At 43.0% G+C, this 18,724-nt stretch overlaps 1 protein-coding gene across 4 annotated transcripts in view; it reads right to left on the bottom strand.

Annotated features, from left to right (window-relative positions):
- SFMBT2 (Scm like with four mbt domains 2) overlaps positions 1–18,724 on the bottom strand; it is a 107,467-nt gene that overhangs the window by 34,589 nt on the left and 54,154 nt on the right. For all 4 annotated transcript variants that reach the window (XM_057421898.1, XM_057421897.1, XM_057421896.1 and 1 more), the window contains 3 exons: positions 14,773–14,870; positions 3,422–3,523; positions 2,713–2,860 (listed from right to left, as the gene is read on the bottom strand). In XM_057421898.1, the coding sequence (XP_057277881.1) occupies positions 2,713–2,860; positions 3,422–3,523; positions 14,773–14,870 (348 nt within the window). The remainder of the gene's footprint in view (positions 1–2,712; positions 2,861–3,421; positions 3,524–14,772; positions 14,871–18,724) is intronic.

Below are 18,724 nucleotides of genomic sequence, written 5' to 3' on the forward strand. Positions count from 1 at the left end.
GTAGCCCAACAAGGATGAATCCAAGATGAGCATACTCAAGAACTGGCTTCAAACAAGTCTGGACTTGTATATGGCCTTTTCATAGAACATCATGATATAAGCTGCCTCCCTTAGCACACGGGGACGTACTATGTGCCCAGCACCTCCATTAGCATGTGATACTCACATACTGTTATCCTTTACTGCTCAGCTCAAGTAATAATGTTTAAAACTTTGTATGATTCAACTGTGCTCCTCAACCATGTCATTCCTCATCGTGTTTGCTCTCGGCATGGAAAAGCCCAGTGGTCTAATCAGAAGCAAATATAACACCACAAATACACTGGAAGTTTTGGAAGTGGCATTTCCTTGCTTAGCCTTATAGCTAGGAGCACCACCAATATGTTTTTCCCCCTCTTAATAGCTCATTAAAAAGGAACAATAGGTGTTACTTTAAAGGGAAGTGGTCTATAAATTCAGCTCTAATAAATATAAACAGTGCTTGTTCAGTGTTTATACAGCAGCAGTAAATGGGTATTCATTTTTGGCACTGTACAGGAAAATACTGCTCTCTATTTCTAGTAGCAAATGTTTGCACCTCCTGTTCATGACTCATCTAGTAAATGTTTGGCTTCAACAAAGGCCTGATAGGGGAAAAAAAGGCAAGAGAATAGGATATCAGACAAATAAAGGACTTTGAACCCAAATACCACAACCTGGCACGCTGTTCTGATGAAATCAAACCAGTTAATTTTAAAATCAGAAAACTTCCTTGCCAATCATAAATTAACCAAAAAAAACCAAGTCCAGAATACAGCAAACAAATCCTTCCAAAGAAAAAGTTCTTCTTCCATCACCATCTTTTTCTCCATGGGAACTTCCTGCCTTTCAAAAGCGAGAACCATTTGGGCAATGCTAAGTGTTGTCAGCATACTCTCTGTTAAGGGTGATGCTGGTTGGGAATGTGTTGAGTGCTGGGGAAGCAGGAGCCTGGTCAAATCTGGTCTGAGAAGGGGCAACTCTGAGTACCCAGGTAGAGCTGCCCAGTGATTTGGGTGGAAGTGGTGGGATTTCCTCCTCCTGCAGATCTGCTCTTTAGCTGCCAGCTCACACCACAGCCTTCTGCACTCCCACGGCACTGCAGCCCTCTCCTATCAGTCCTGGTTATTTCTTTCTTCAAAGCTGGTATTACTCTGCTCAGAGAAGACTGGCTACCTCAGTGCGGGCTCGGATCATTTCCCTGTGCTTTCTTTTTTTGGTGGTTTATGGTTTTTTGTTGTTGTTTTCTAAAACAAAGAAATCATTCTAACAACTGATTATATTTTAGTGACTCAAAGAGCATGTCTGCCAACGAAAGAGGGTTTTGACACCAAAGGTGCTAAAATGCAGTTTGGGCGCCCAGCCCTCTTGCATAGTAAGAAATACAGGAATATACAGCATGTATCTATCTGCCACTTGCTTTATGCCTTTTTAATAGCTTCCCCCCAGTATTTCTGATCTGACAGCAGAAACCAAAATTATTTCATCAGGGGAATGAGGGGAGACTTCCTATATTTTCTGAGGAGCTCACGTGGACCCCAATCCCCAGGCACCACACCAGATAACTACTTCTCCTTTAGACATCACTGGCCAAGTTGAGAAATATCCATACAACAGATGCTACAGATACTTCTAAAAATGTTGGCATTTAAAGGAGAGTTCAGATGCACCTGGCCCACAAAACACCATCTCAGACAGGCTTTGTACCAGCATGGACTGGAAAATACTGGGCCACGAACATGTAAAGAGAAATGTCTGGCCTATGTTCAAGACCAGGTTGGACAGAGCCTTGGGCAACACAGTCAAGGGTGAGGCATCCCTGCCCATGGCAGGGTGCTGAAACTGGATGATCTTAAGGTCCTTTCCAACCCAAACCATTCTATGATTCGATGTTCTATTTTAGTTAATTAGCTGGCATGGGAGAAGCTGCATGTGAATTTGGGGTGGCAAAACCAACACATTCCACTGACTTTCATTTGTAGCAACTTTTCTAGCCAAGTATCAGCGAGCAGTTAGACAGGAATTATCCTTCCAATGGGATTCAAGCAGGAGAGAGTCTGCATCCAGACAGCACATTTATGTCAGTAAAAGCAACAGGGTAATCACGGATGCACCGTATGCAGATGCACGCACAGGACTCCAGGACATTGTTGGGAATTTCTAATCCTGTGTGCTGAAGAGATATGCTGGATACACATAAGAGGACTCTGAATGTGGTAGGGAATAACCCTTCACTTCCATGGGCTTGGCAGCAGCATGTTTTTTCCAAAATTAAGACAAATCTGTGTGTACAAAACTTAAGCGTTTGGGGGTTTTTTGGAAGGGGGGGCTTGAGGAATTTCAGGGAGATGCCTGGTTTGCCTCTAGTATGATATGATTTTTAATGCTCCTTTTGCTCTCTACACACACAAAGCATCACTAACAGGCATTTCATGGGAATACACTAGGTTTCAATGCAGCCTGATTCAGACTGCATTCTAAAGCAGGCTGCACACGGACATCAATCCACCAGCAAGACTTGCTTGCAGAGATGTTCATGGGCTGGTATGAGCCAGAACAGCTGCAATGACTCAATAGAGCTACTCTGGTTTCAGATACTTATGGTGATGGTCTGCAATGAACGCATCATGGTTTTAAAGGCAATAATAACAAGCAAGCTTCCTTCAGAGGAAATCAGCAAGAAGGAATACAAACCCTTGGGAGGTGTGAGATTGACTCCGTTTTTAAGGCACCACTGTATTGGCAAGATCCCTAAGGAATCCGCATGGCAAAGCATTGAGATTTTGCTGGGTTCAGGCCTCAAATCATCAATGGTCACTTGTAAATAATGATTGTTAAAAACCTAAGGGGTGAAAAAGAAGAAAACAAGACCAGAAGTTAAATTCTTTGTAACTTTAAGGAATGTGGACAGCCAGGCCCTGGAATCAAATCATTCATGGAAATAACCCACTCTAACCTAACACTTCGCATTAAAGTGTTTCCACCAAAGAAATCAAAGCCTGAGTTTTAGACGTGGGTAAACTGAGGCAAGGGGAAGCGCTGGGGTTTATGGTCACTCTGTGTGCCCATAGCTGAGCAGGGACTGGAGGCAATCCTATAAACCCTACAGCCTCTCTCTCTTCTCCTTGAAAGTGTGGATCCAGCTAAAGTGTCCATCCACCTGCTTTATTTCAAAAGGCTTCCCAGATGTGCACAGAAAACACATATACATGGAGGGGAGATAGGGATAAAAGAGGGATCCTTTTTTTTGCATGGACGTGGTAGATGGACATGCCTATCCCCACTGGATTTATGGGGATGTAATTAGCTGGTGATGATTGTGGGAACGAATTAATTCATTAATTGGGAACATCCACGGATTTTTAATGTCAGCTGTTTTCATCCCTCTTTTCTGGGAACTCACCTTGGTCACTGATGCAGGACAGATATGAAATGGCTCCCTTATATTCACCGCCTCCAGCTTCATCCCCACAGTGAAGAAGTGGTTTCGCAAATCAGCATGGTCCTGCAGGAAGAGATGGGAAGAGAAGCACATGGTATGCCTGTGCCATCCTCAAAGAAGAGGTCAGCATATCTATTTGAAATGCATCCATGTGGATTTTGTCACTTAGCTGATTAGGAGACTGACTCCCAACTGGCTGCTCCTGGTCCTGTGCTCTTTCCATGCCAACCCAACCACACAGAGGGAGCAGCCTCACTCCTAGAGGACAGATCTGCAGTACCAAGCCCATCATATTTAAAACATAATGTGCATCCATCTTGTCAACAGCGTCTAACCTGACTTGGTCAACAAGGAGATCCTGACACCAAAATGAGGACCTGTCTGAGAAATGAGACTGGTTTAGGGACCTTAAGGAACATCCAGTTCCAACCCCTGCCACGGGCAAGGACGCCTTCCACTAGAGCAGCTTGCTCCAAGCCCCTGTGTCCAACCTCGCCTTGAACACTACCAGGGATGGGGCAGCCACAGTTTCTCTTCCAGGCCCTCACTACCCCACAGGGAAGAACACATTCCTAAGATCTGACATCCCCTGGGGTAATGCACAGCATGGATGCAAACAGCTCAGGGTGGCCCTTATTTACCCTGATGAATGTCCAGCTCCTGCAGGGCACCAAAAGAATGACCTGGACTGGTTTCCATGCGCTGCAAAATGGAAAGATCTTCTCTTCACCCAGGAGACTAAAGGTGGAGTAGGGCGCAGACAATGAACTTGGACCCAAAATGTGGGCAATCATAGAACATGTCGGTGAGACACGCAGCTGTGCTCAAGTACATGCCCACCACATTTTTACCCAGGATCAAACCTGGCTGCACCCAGAAAACTGCACAACGAGGGCTTCACCCCACAGCTTTGAGGTGGCAGCGGGATACAGATGTGAAATGCAGAAGCAACTGAGTTTTAATTCCCTGATTTGCCACCAGTTTGGCATTTAACATCCAGCAAATCACTCCATCCCTCATGACCCGTCTAAGACGCATACAAGTTGGCATCCTAATTCCAGAGTAATTATCATATTTTGCGTTCATTCAATAAAAATGTCCTGCAGTATTTCTAAACCATCTGTGCATTAGCCAATACAAGCACAAAAAGAGATGATGTTATATTTAACACACACATACAGGCGACTCCAAAATGCATGCAGAAAGCTTGCTCTCTACTATGTGGTTAGCAATATCATTCCCATCTACATTCATTGCTACATGTTGTATTCTTGTTCTAAAATGATTTTCTATTGATCCAAAGTTGTATGTCATTGTGCTTTCTTTTCCCAAGAACTGTCTTCATTTGTACACTTAACAACTTCTATTTTGGGATCTTACATCACTGGTGCTAGTAGAGATAAGGATTTTTACAAGCTCCAAGCATGATTAAATGAACCGCTATTTTCATCTCACCAACCTGCAGCATTAGGGAGCCTTTTCTGTGGGAACCAAAAAGCAGCCAAAAAAAAAATCATAATGGATTTAGTCTCACAGAACAAGCACAAACTCACGGGGAAACTGAGGAAGATGGAGTGAAAATGGCCCAGAGCCCAGTGAATGGCTGAGGAAGGAGAAGACATTCAGGAGTCTGAGCATCCTGCAGTGTAGCATAACCATCAGCCATACCTGTGCTTGCTGGCAGTCACTTCCACACCACTAAAGCCCCAAAGAGACCAGAGACCCATTTCTAGCAGCTTTGCACAGTTTCATTGAATAGAAGCAGGAACAGGGGAAGAAAATCTGGCTCCTTGTACACAGAGATTGCCTAGCACCAGGGATGCATCAAATGGACAGGTCACCAAATTGTCATCTTGGGAAAAGGTGATGGCTGCAAAATTCAGACCTCACCAGCTCTGAACTTCAAATTTCCAAAGGTAAGAAGCATCTGTGCCGGAGTGCTGCCGCCTCCTGCATGAGACACTCGATGTCTCTTAATCCTTAAGGTGAGATGGCAAAGAAAAGGCAGCTTTGCAAAATGTACATGTGGAAGCAAGCTCACCATGCAGCATCTTCCCACCAAGAAGTTCCAGTATAACCCAAGATCCACCAAAGTACTTAACAGTGTTTATATTTAAACATGCAAGTAGTTTTATCAACTTTTGAAGTGATTTGTTGATTGAGACCAAAATATATCAAGACCAAACCATATTACTTCTCATTTTTATTTGAATCTTTTTTTTTTGGTTCATCTCCTGGTATTTGTTTTGGCCTTTTTCAAAGGACAAAAATAAACAGGTTGAGAAGAAAAAAAAAAAAAAAAAAGAAAGCTAATAACATTTAAAGCTATTTTACTTCAACAGCATATCCCCTTTTCTCCATGCACTATGTACCTTAGGATCAAGTCTCCCTTCTCATTCAGCATAGCACATAAATATCTTCCCCATTAAATTAATAGCAAGAGTGAACTCAGAAGGGGAGTTCATGGGATCTCAGGTACATCTCTCTTTTGAGGGTCAAACCCCTCTTTGAAGCAGGAACGTACATTAGTGTGGTGAGGTGCTGTAGAAGTAAAAAGCCTGTCTGTGTTAAATGTCATTTTTGAGATGGAAAAGCTTTCATGGAGAAAACGCCTTTGTACCGTATCTGGTCAAAGCCTGGATGTTTGATCTTTCTCATATATTTGCTAAAGAGAAGCATCAAAATTTACCAAAGTAGCCACAAAAGGAAAAGAAGATCCAGAAGATAATACTATCAGTATTCACCGATTCCAGTGCTGGAGTTGCCTCAGCCAGCAGGGAATTACTTAGGATTTGGCATATGCTCCTCTTCAGAAGTCCAATTAATTTACATAATTCCTAAGAATAGACTCCACAGAAGCGATGGTAAAGCTTTTAATTAGTATTAGGCTCAAAGTGAATAATGAACTGCTCTCTCCCCCCTTTATTCACATGGACAGGGAAGGCGCCTGTTTAATAAAAGCAGCTACAAGAAGAGGAATTGAGGGGTGAGATTTTCCCCTGGTCCCCACCAGGCTCTGCAGCCAAGCAAAAGAAATGCCTAAAGTGATTATGGGTGACAGAATCCAGTCCTTTATCACTATTTCATGGCATTCAAAGCCACCTAAGAGGGTGTCACTAGCCATTATTTTCTACCAACATCTTCAAGTAAGCTTCAATTTCCGTTGAAATGGAGATGAATTTGATCAGTTGGAGCATTTTATAGCCTTGTGCATGGTGAACCTTTACTCCTACTGGCAACCAATGCTTCCCAGGAGCAGCCCCACTAACCACAAGGATTTACACCAGCAGATTGCCTGTCCTGGGCTTCACAAGCCCTGTGTGGGTGACAGAAATGCCCTCTGAGCACTGAGGAGCAGTAAGGTAAGCTGGATCGACTATCAAGGATGCAGAAGAGTCCCTCAGAGCCAAGTGAAAAATCATGCCACAGAAAGCACAATGAATTAACATGGCATGAGCACCACAAATGATGATTCAAAGGGTCACAACCTCTAATGTGATGGATCACAGCATATGATGATGCTCATGGGGAACAAATGGAAAAGTGTATAACCTTCCACTGAGCTACTATCACTTGCAGCCCAAACCTGCTGTGAAAAGCCAGGGCTGGTGCAGCTCTCACTACGAAGCAATTAAACCCAGCCCCAGACTCATAGTTTTAGAGCAGTATGCATCTGTAAACATGCCAGCGTGCACAGGTTGTGACCCTCCAGGCCACCTGAAAGAGCCCTTTGCACCATTGCCTCTAATCTTCATATGGCGACCCTCCTGCAAAAACACTGATGAGCTTTGCAGCAGCCCACTGCATCCAGCATCACCTGCAGGGCTAAAGGCTGAACATCAAATAACAAGTCAGCAATGGTGCTGGGAGGAGAACCAGGCTCCTAATTCCCAGCCCTCTTTTTTAGGTACTGAGATAGCCACTTGAGTTTCTCCTTCACAGCTAACAGGCCACTAGCAGTGCAAGTTTCAAAACTGATGCAGGTTTCAGGTGACTTGGGAGCCTAAATTTCATTCCAAAAGAGATCCACAAACAGACTTACAACAGCATTCAGACTCTTTAAGGATGCAGATAGGCTTTAAGAAAGTACCTGTGTGGGTGACATATTTAAGTCCTAATAATAAGGTCACTAAGCATTGGCTTTAGGTTTTGGGCTCAAAAAGATGTACTTTAATATCATGATAGTCATTTGTTCTTTCTGGTACCTAAATATCTCGCTGAATCTGGCTTCTAAGTATTTCCATTCAACAAAGGTCATTTAAGTGTAAATAAACTCAGATCTGTGCATGTCAGAAGAGTCAAGCTCCGGTAATTTTACAGTGCAGTGGGTAAGGCAGATAGAGCAGGGGGACTTGGCTAAGCTCCTTTTGCCCATGACATTTAGGAAGCTGTAATATAGGCTGGTTGCTCTAGCTGTGTCCACAAACCCAATGAAGGCCATCACCTGCAGATTGTGAAAAGCTCATTTTAAGCCCATTCTGCTCAAGGTAGAACATTGGAGTCGTCTCATTTTAAACCCAGCAGCTTACACAGAGTATAGATAAGAGGAAAAGGCTCTAATGTGAACTCTGATTTCCAAACACCCTAAAAGTCAGGGGTCTTTTGGTCCAGGATAGTCAGATTCACACCAATTACAAGACTGCAACTCCATGCAAAATTCAGAACTAAGCCTGAATGCTGAAAAGCTGCAAAGTTGAGAGGCTGATGAGAAACACTGAGCACTTAATAAATGACTGAACTGAGCCTCCTTTAACCCGCACCAACTGTAACAGTGTGAAACGCTATTGCCTTCAGTCACATCTCTCCTGGTTTACCCTACTAAGACACAAAAGAAGTAGGCCCCATCTGCTATGATTGGAAACATATTACTTGATTCAGTTTTTGTTTTCAAAGAGAATCGCTTCCCCCCCCTGTGTTTTTTCTAATTCTCTCAAGAAACTGGCTGTTTCTAATAGTCTAATTTTAATCACAAAGCTCATGTGTGGTAACCAGTCACAAACACAGTAATAGCAGTGGTTAAACTGCCTCTACAGGAATGTGACATTGGCTTTTTAATTGAGAAATAAATAAATAAATAAACCCTCTCAAATGCAATCCTCTGCATTATTTGCAGATGAATCAGTCTTGTTGTGATTCAACTTCCTTGGCTAAACACGGAGTGATTTACCCTGAAGGCACATACGTTCTCTGCAGGGAGACAGAAATCCCCTGGTAACACACAACATGAGCAAATTGTCTCTTGGTTTGACAAGTGCAGTCACAAGAAAAGCAAAACGCAGAGATACGGGGTGGGAAGTAAAGGAAAGGGTGCTGGGAGGGAGGCTTTAGAGATACAGTGGCCCTGAAGTAATGAGCACAAGAGCCAGCTACAAACTGCACCTACTGAAGAGCCCCTTAAAAACTGCAGATTCTTCTGCCTAGCATCAAATTTAGCCCTACAGATTGTAAGCTCCTCTTGTTGAATAAAAAATAGTTGCCATAGAAACAGCAACATTGCAGAGTAGCCGGTCTAAATCCAAATACACCTGCTCCGTATGGCTTGGCCCAACGCAGATGGCATTAGAGCAAAGATCCCCTCCTACACAGTGCCTGCTTAGATTCGCCTAGGCACTGGAAGCACATGCAGCAGAGGTAAAAGAGACAGATACGCATTCACCTGGGGTTTTTAGAGGGGTTTGGGTTGGGTTTCTTAATGTCTTAGAGCATTCAGGACCGTCACACCACTGCACAGGCGTTCACTAATAAATCCTGGTTAGTAGTCACAGGATACTAGAATCATTAAGTATCCGGAGCATGAGGAAAAGCAGAGGGAGCTGGGTTTGTTGAGCCTAGAGAAGAGAAGGCTCAGGGCAGACCTGATCAATGTACATAAGTATCTGAAGGGAGGGTGTCAAGAGGATGAGGCCAGACTCTTCTTATTGGTGCATAGCGACAGGACAAGAGGATAAACTAAACAACCGGAATAAACTAAACCACAGGAAGTCCCACCTGAACATGAGAAAGAACTTACTATGAAGGTGACTGAGCATTGGAATAGGTTGCCTGGAGAGGTTGTGGAGTCTCCTGCCCTGGAGATACTCAAGAGCTTCCTGGATGCAATCATAAGCAATATGCTCTAGGTGACCCTGCTTAAGCAGGGAGGTTGGATAACATGACACCAGTGGTCCCTTCCAAACTCAACCATTCTGCACAGATGCTATTTCACAGGTGGGAAAGTCAAGTGGAAAGGAAAACACACAGGTGGGAACACCTACCTGAGTGGTCCACAGAGATATCACCAGATTCCATGTCACCCGAGTGGCACATTTGACAGCGGAGACATGCTTGCTTCCAAGAGCCATGAAGGCTCTTTACATCTCAAGGACCTTTGGGGTATACACCTAACGATGGTCTTACAAAGATAAATGGCTTTAATGATCTGAGACAGGAGCAGGTCAAAAGGCAGATGAACAACAGAGGGATCAGGATGCCATGCATGTCCCCCAGCCAGGCAAACAGCAGTCAGGGAGATGGGCTGGCGAGTGCTACGGACGGGGAAGAACAGATGGAGTATAAATAACCTGGCAGCCTGCAAACAACAAGGCTACTCACAGGTTATTAAAGCACAGTGGGCAGAGCAAGGCCCAGCCAAGCCGTCAGTGCATGAAAGGGCTGGTGGGATTCGGCTTCCAAGCGAAAGCAAAAGCACGTTCATTTTAAGCTACTGCATTGGCATGTGCACATCTAGTAGGGGGGAGTGAAGACAGAAAAACCCCGATGGACTTCAAGTCTATTCATATAAGCCAGGTGAGGATTGCCTCTGAGCAGAAAGGAATCCTTGGGTTGCTGTATCTTAAGCTCCTTCAGAATACCAAATAATGGAAGAAGACACCCTAAAACACCCAAAGGGTTTATTAACTTTGAAGAGGTGTTGTCCTCCTTTTAAAATAAAACAATCAGAGGCTTGGAGCAATCGTCTGTCTTACTCTTTGCACAATTAATCTGATGGGAAAATTGTAGTTTAGAAAAGGGGAAGGAGTCCTGTTTAATATCATACTTCAGAGTGTAGAACTAGAATCATCACTCTGTCCTCAATTTCAGGAGGCAGTTCTTGCCTGGGTGATAGGTGGTCCCTCTACCACTCTCCTTAGGAGAGATATGTCCCAACAGATTCCTTCCATGTCCTTATTTTTACCATTAATTAATACCATTACTGGTAACAGGAAGCAACCAAAAAGCTCAAATTAGAACTAGAGCACAATGGGCTGGGCATAGCATAGAGCTTTTTTTGACAGAGAAAGAACTATTCTGAGCTGGACAAAAACAATGACACCTTTGGGAAAGGAAGACCAGAGAGTGGAGACAAGAGGAATGGGTCCAAAGGCTATCCTCAGGAATTGCTACCTATCTTAGATAACACCTCTCCCTCCTAAGCATCTGTGCTCTTCAATCTGTTTATCAGAGTTTGGGTTAGGGATGTGGCTGGGGACAGCTCCATCCAAATTAGTCATCAGGACCCACTTTATAGCAATTGGAGGGAACTGGGGATAAGATGCCCATATGCAACACCTACAGAAAGATGGTGAGCATCCCAAATCCTGTCTAGAACTCAGTTGCCCAAACAGAGGTGTCCGAGGCGAGCTGAAAGACACCTGAAGATCCATGACATCTGCATGGGACCCACAGACAAGGCACAGGAGACCAGGGGAAGCAGAATGGGAGGTCAGAGAAGATCCCTAGGACATTATCTGCCTCTCTAGGGAACTAAATCCCATGACCTGGGCTTTAAACAACCTGGTCTACTGGAAGGTGTTCCTGCCCATGGCAGGGGGTTGGAACTAGAAGAGTTTTAACGTTCACTCCAACCCAAAAATTCTGTGATTCTATGTGTCTAGCATTCTTCTTACACAAGCTACAGAGCTTTAACTCTAAAAAAAAATGCATTAATTCATAAATACTAGGGCTAGAATGTGCTGTGTTTGGAGTCTGGCTTCCTGATGCAAGGCTTAGAAAGTACCAGTAATGCCATCGCTGAAGCAAACCACTGAAGTTGTCACACTTAACTTGAAATCAGGCCCCAGCAATAGTTTCAACATCTTTATTAAGCTCTGGCTGTTTTTTTAGGTGTCCTCTGAATCCTAAGCCATTTATGACCAGTACCAAGCATGGGGGATCCCTACAGCATGCTGAAATCAGAACAGAAACAGCAAAAGACACATCTTCTTGGGTTGTAGCCTTTCAGGTGGTTTTGTGCTCCTAAACCATTCAAACACCCTTGAAAATCCTGCCTGCATTTTGCTTTCTTTAAGGCTCAAGATGCTTTCTGAATAGAACAGGTTGACAAAATAGCAGGTGTGCTGCAAAAAAAGCTTTTGTGAAGAAAAAACTTATTCCAAGATGTGCAGTTTGCAAAACACTATGTTTAGTAGCTATATAATAGCAGCCTTTTCTGGCAGTTGAACATCACATTCCTTCTCAAAAGATCCTAAAGCATTTTACAAACACTTTCAACATATGGCCAACTGTAAAACAGCACCAGAATAAAAGCAAGATCCTCTTTGCAGCCTTCCCCCTGTTTGCAACGAGGCTGGAGCCTCTCCTTGAATGCCAAGTAGGTATCAAGGCATTTCTACAAAGGATTTTTACATCTGCTGCCGAAGACCACCACACACAAGTCCATCTCTTTGTTGGTGATTCAGGCTCAAACCCATGTCTCACAAGGTCTCAGGTGGAACCCAATCCTGTTACACCAAAGCCAAAGAGCATCATCACCAATGCCAACAATGGGGTGACAGACCCGTAAGAGGAACCACTTCTTGAGTACAACTGCAGATCTGCTTTCCCAGGAATAGCAGCTAGGACCACTTTGATGGCACATTAGTGACAATGCCCAGCCGTGCACAGCTCAAAGGACATCAGCAATTTAAGTCATAATCCAGCTGAATGTATAGGTGCTCACCCAGGGCCTGCTCTTGTCTGTGGAGCAAGCACACATTGTCACTAGCTACTCAGTGATGAATTTCTGTAGGAAATGGGGAATATGCAGACTACAACTTGGTGTGCAGTTTACCATGTCCAACAAAGTAAACATTTCCAGCTTTCCAGAAGATTTTTAACAGTTGCCAGCTGTCAAACCCTGTGTTTTACATCTCATCTAACACATGACAGTTACAGTAGCATAAAGCCCCAGGCACCATGTAGAAACATTACTTCTGTGCTGGGTTTGCAAAAACCAATAAAGATTAATAAAAGTGATTTAAAAAAAGAGAAAAATTATAAAATGATGCCTTGGATTCAACACTTTTCACTGGGACCTGGGATTCTCCTTGAAGGTCCCACACATAAATATTGGCTTATCTTGTAGGTCAGACACCTGTACTCTTGTAGTCTCCTACAGCCTTTCTGTAATTCATGTTTAAGTCACTACCAGAGGAAGACATGCTCAAAGGCATGGACAAGCTCTCATATTTTCTCTTTAATCGAGAGGCATAAGATAGGGTTGATTCACCCTAAATGGGCAGAATATTTGTGTGTGATGTCCACACATAAATGATTTATTCAGCCTCCTGCCTTCCCAGCACCAGAACTTAGGGGCTTGAGGTAAAACTAGACACCGAATTCAGCTCACCTTGTGCTCAGCTTTCACACTGCAAATAAAGAAGCCCTATTGACATAATCCTGTCTTTTTGTCACATTTGGCCCCAAAGCAACTCTCCTCTTGGGCCAGTGTTTTGCATTGTCTTCTAAGAAGAACATGTTTGCAAGCTCCAACTACATGGCAATGGCAACTGGGATTTGCTGAATTTAATTTATGACCCTCATGCAATAATTAAAGTAAGTGGGTATAAGTCTGTCATGCTGAGAAGAGGCAGCAGAACAGCTGTTAGTTATAAACCTTAAAAAAAGAAGGATGCTTTATGAGCCTCATCAGAAACATTCTTCACTCTTTCATATTTGCAGCAATAAAATTTACACATTAGGCATTCCCTATTGTGATTTCATCCCTGCCCCACACAATGCTGTTTTGATCTCCAAACTTTTGCAAATGCAAACTTTAATAGAGTTGGCAGATAGATGTGTTACGAAATACATGGCAGAGAGTCAAAACTCTCTGCGCATCACTCCCATCACAGCACAAGGCTGCTCAAACCCCCGTCTGTGCAGAAAGCCAACACACAAATCTTCCCACTTCTCCCAGCCCAGCATAGCTTTCACACTGCAAGCAAATAAGCCACTGACTGGGCCATTAGCAAATTAATGCATTCCCAAATTAATGTTGCTAATTCAAGTGCATCTCAGCTGGGTGAGGAGCCTGGATTCTTCATAGGAAGCTGTTGGCATGTCCCTGCAGAAAGGGTGAAGGTGGCACCAGGGTTTTGAGGCATGCCAGGATGGGACACGATGACTGCCTTCTTCCAGTTATAGGATGATAGGTTGGAAAAGACCTTTAAGATCAAGTCCAGCTGTAAACCTAACACTGCCAGGTCCACCTCTAAACCATGGCCCTAAGCATCATACTGTATCAGTGTTTTGGGGTGTTGCAGGGCCATGATGCTTAAGGGCAGAGAAGGAACCTAGAGGCTCCCCAGGCTGGATGAGCCAGGAACGGTGGTGGGGATGGTACTGTGATCCCCCAGGTACCCAAGCCAGAGGTGACATCAGAGACAGCGCAGCACCATGCCCTTTAACACACCTCCCTGAGCATCCTCTCGCTCATCACAGCAAGGATGTAACAGTTAGAAACCAGACAGGCACAGCTGAAGCCGTCATGATTAACAGCAGTGCATATCTGGATGGGAAATTAAAACTGGTGCCTCAGGGCTGAAGCACAACTCTAACTATTAGAAACCAAAGTGAGAAGGGGGAAAAAAAGAGGTGGGGAGATGTCAAAATTATCTCCCACTTCCACTACAGATTCCTGAAGGAAGTTTCTCTGCCTTGTGGCTTGTGATCACATGAAAATTTAGGTTCAAGGGTCACAGAAATCTGTCCATAGAAATATGTCAACTTTCATATTTGTAGCTTTACAATTTCACTGTTGAATATAACACCTTTGCACAGGTCTAACAGAGTAAGACACATTGAAAATTATGTTGGAGCAATCAGTGCTCACCACCAGCCCCTAGAAAACACTGACTGCAAGAAATCAGTTCTCAGCATGGAAAATTCACATAGAAAACTGCGTTTTATACCAACATCTCATTTGTGACCTTTCATGGTTACATATAAGAGCAACGGCCCTTCCTGCAAAAGTTTAACATAAGTCACAAAATACTCTGTGATATTTACACATCATGGGTTCTGTAAGCCAAGGAAAAACAGGTTTCTTTTACCTTGAACACTTCCATTGGAAGAGGAAAATTTGCTGCATCATTAAGGGATTTTTCCAGAGCGCATTTCCATTCAGATATTGTCTTCAAGGAACAGATATCTAAAGTAACGACAACAACAAAACACAACAAAACCAAGAGGTGACTGTTTGGGAATCAAACATTTTTGAAAGACTTAGGTTTTTACATCCTAAAAATGGATAGTACAAGTGAAATGAATAGCGTGTATATTCCAAGCTGTACAGCACGGATAAATTCAACACAAAAGCAACCAGCAGGGGCACATTTAAGGAAGATTGTATTTTATATCCTGGAGTAAAACCCAGGAAAATGCACATCCTTCATTTTCTGCTGAAGAAACAAGAAGCATAACATCTTATTACCTGAAAATAACAAAACTCTCCTCTGATTTTCAGTTCTCAAAATAGCTGATGTTTTCCAGTTTGAGGAGCCTCAAGTCTTCAGCCAGTATTAGTTACATTTGAACAAAATCAGAGAAACCTTTACCAAGCCTTCTGTTCATTGGGAAGTCTTTTCTTATTATATTGCAGGCTTGGAGGGGTTTTGAGATGGGTTGAGGGTAGGTGTGGGAAGGAACATTTCGACCCAGCCCCATTTATTAGTACCACCCTCAAACCAGAGCATCACACCACTTCAAAGACTTACACTTACGAATTTTCATCATAATACTTCTAGGCAACATCTTTGTGCAAATTCACATTGCTTTCAGTGAGCTTCTTTAAATAGGTTTAATATTATTAAATCATTATATTAGCAAGCCCTTTATGGTTCAGTGCAGCAAAATGCCTATGATTCATCAAAGGAAACAATGTAGGAAACAATACTATGATGAAGAACATGATATTGGATTTACTTCTGCCCTAGAAAACACATTGTTACCCTGCACATAACAAGTTATTCATATCAAGGTCTTAAGGAGACAAGATAGGTAGATAGATTGCAACAATTATTAAAATGGAAATGAACATTTCCTCAGTAATAAACTTGAGCCTCGATAAGCGGTGAACAGTGTGAAGCTTTCCTTTTGTCAGTTTGGCTTCACACACTTATATCAGTTCAGTTCAGCAGAATTTGCATTTCAATTCTTTACATCTATTAACTATATATATTTACTAGCTACCAGAGATTTACCACTGTAGCTTACAATTGGGAAGGAGGAAATAAAACATATGTATAAAAAAAATGGAATTGGCAAGCACTGTTTTCACCTAGCACCAACAGTACAAGAGAATTTTATGCTCTGATTTCAACAGATTTAAGACCTTATCAAAATAGGATTTGCAGGATCACTCACTGGAAGTGGATGTACTTATACTTCCACTATATCAAACCTCCCTACTTCAGAACAGACATCAAGGATATGCATATGAATTTAAACACACTTAAAGGGAAACGTTAACCTTTCACTTTCAATTACTTAACTGTCTGGTTATTAATGGGAATACACATTTCAAGTCTCTGTTTACAGCATAGGCAGCAGTCAAAAGTGTTAAGAAATGCACTCTTTACCTAACTGTTCATTATTTTATAGCTTTGTTGCTCCGGTTCTCCCTTACTTTCAGGAGCTCTGATCAGCTCCAAGAGCAGGGAAGGAAACAACCCACCTTGTTGCTTCCCCTTTGGTTTAAATGATGCCAAACAAGGAAACAGTCAATAGGACATGATTTTGTCCCGAAAGTTGCAGCCACCCTGTTGTTTCAACTAACAAAAAGTGTGGGTTTTGGGAAAGGCTGTTGGATGCCTCCCTGCTCCCTGGAGACAGTTAGCTGAAAACAAACCCTCATTTTCTCCCATGATGGCAGTAGGGAAAGAATAACGTGACATTTTTGGTGACTTTGTCCCAAATCAGTGACAAGCAGCAGCAATTTCTTTGGGCAATGTCAACAAACTCCAAGAGATAAAGACAACTCCAATGGTTTCAATAACCAGCAAGCAGTATCATACACACATTTAATTAGCAGCAGCTCGCTTATGCTGGGGAGTATATGGACACTAAATTGCATGGTTAAACACAGTGCTTTATGCTCTTTTAAGTGATAGGGTTGCAGGTAATTGAACAAAGTGAACTGTGTCAATTTTTATTTAGGTTAACAAGGAGTGAGCAATTAAAATGACTGCCAATTTGTCTTTAAATAGCAAGTAACATAAAAGGAGGCAATCTCTTCCTGCATAAACAGTCAAGGCAAGACCATCAGTGCTCTGCGTCAAGCAGCCTGTGCCAATTTGCACTAGCGAGAAGGCTTATTGGATTCAGATACACCTCTGAGGGGAAAAATAAGCTATGAGCCCTTGGCCTCAATTAAAAGGGCTCGTAAGACAAAGTCCCTGAAAGTTGCCACTTGAATACAGCCAGGATGCTATTTCCTAAGGACCCTCTTGCACATTCTTGAACATCAAGCGGGTGCTAGGATATGGATGGCTTTAGAAAAGAGATCTCTCCACCCAAAATACTGCAGACATTTGAATTCATGGGTCTCCTTTATATGAGGTGCTCTGCATCTAGAAAGACTGCCCTCAAACCGCTATCCAAGGTGAAACCCATCCCAGCAAGTCCCAGAGGTGGATCAACACAGTAAGATCACAGCCCAGACACACAAGGAAATAAGTAAGTTGAAGGGTCACATGCAGTATCCAAGTCAAGGGTAGGCAAAGCACTGCCACAACCTACCAAACTGATGTGTAACTCAACATCCTCATCTGACAACAGTTGAACATGCAGCCTTATCTGGGAGGAGCTGCCTGTGCTCAGCACCTCTTCAGAGGAGATTCATAACAGTTTTTACATAAAGTCCAAGGCTGTTCCTGTTAACAGTCAAGGAGTTGCCTTAACTGGCTTCAGATGTTCAAAAATTAAACAACCAGGCATGTGCTCATTAGTTTCAACCCACCCGAGTGGAAAAAATAACAGGCTTATGAAGATGTCACTTCATCCGAACTATGTTAGACATGTCTTAGGCATCCTGCAACCATAAAGATACAGCAACAGCTCATGCTGAACTGTCTTTCCTATGCTTGCAGGTGAATCTAATCCCTGATGTGTAAAGAAACAAGATACTGCCCACTGAGTCTCCTTCCTAAGAAGGTCCATGCTAGGTCTTTCACACAATAAAGGTCTTTCTAGTATAATCCTATATATTACATAAGTCACCAGGAAGCATGTATAGCAGGCAAGGATGTGTCCCTCCCTGCTCACTCTCCTGGCCACGGGTCCTTAGGAAACTGAATCCTTTGACAATTTGTGGTTTAGTAGCTTCATCCCTGAGCTTTTTTTAGAGCTCTCTGCTGCCAGCATCTCATCCTGACAACATTCCTGTCCACTCCCTCAAAGATTTCTTTTGCAGACTCAAACTTGAAACACATCCCATAAGATCAGCCACTTTCTGTCATCCTCCTCTGGATTAATGTCTCATATGCTTTATTCACCCATTGTGCTTTATGAACGTTATGACATTAGGTGGACATCAAATGATTAGACAGATAGTCCCCTATGTCAGAAGTGGAACAAACAGCATTCATGCCTCCAGAAACTGTGTTTCTGCAACTGCAAAAACTCCAACCAACATTCCTGCCTCATCAGATTCCCCTTTCTGACTGGCTACTCCCTGGAGACCAGAAGGGAGAAGAAAAGAAAGACCTCTGGGGGCAACATCCAGGAGAAGACTTGTGAGAAAATGAAAGGGTTCAAAACCAAAGGGTTGTTTCTCAGCAAACTCCTGTGAGACACAACTTTAGGAGATGTAAAGGAATGACCACCTATTTAAGTCAATGGAAGTCAGGAAAAAGAAGTGAGCATTGAATTCATTAATACCAATGTTCATTAAAAAGTGACCAGAGAAATGTTGAGGAGAGGAAACGGGTATCAGATGAAAACAAATGAGAAGAATGAGGTCTTCATCCCTGGCAGTGCTCAAGGCCAGGCTAGACAGGGCTTGGA

The sequence above is a fragment of the Pezoporus wallicus genome, unplaced genomic scaffold (assembly GCF_028554395.1).
Source record: "Pezoporus wallicus isolate ANWC-B61680 ecotype Strahan unplaced genomic scaffold, APGP_CSIRO_Pwel_v1 contig_7901, whole genome shotgun sequence".
Taxonomy (NCBI): domain Eukaryota; kingdom Metazoa; phylum Chordata; class Aves; order Psittaciformes; family Psittacidae; genus Pezoporus; species Pezoporus wallicus.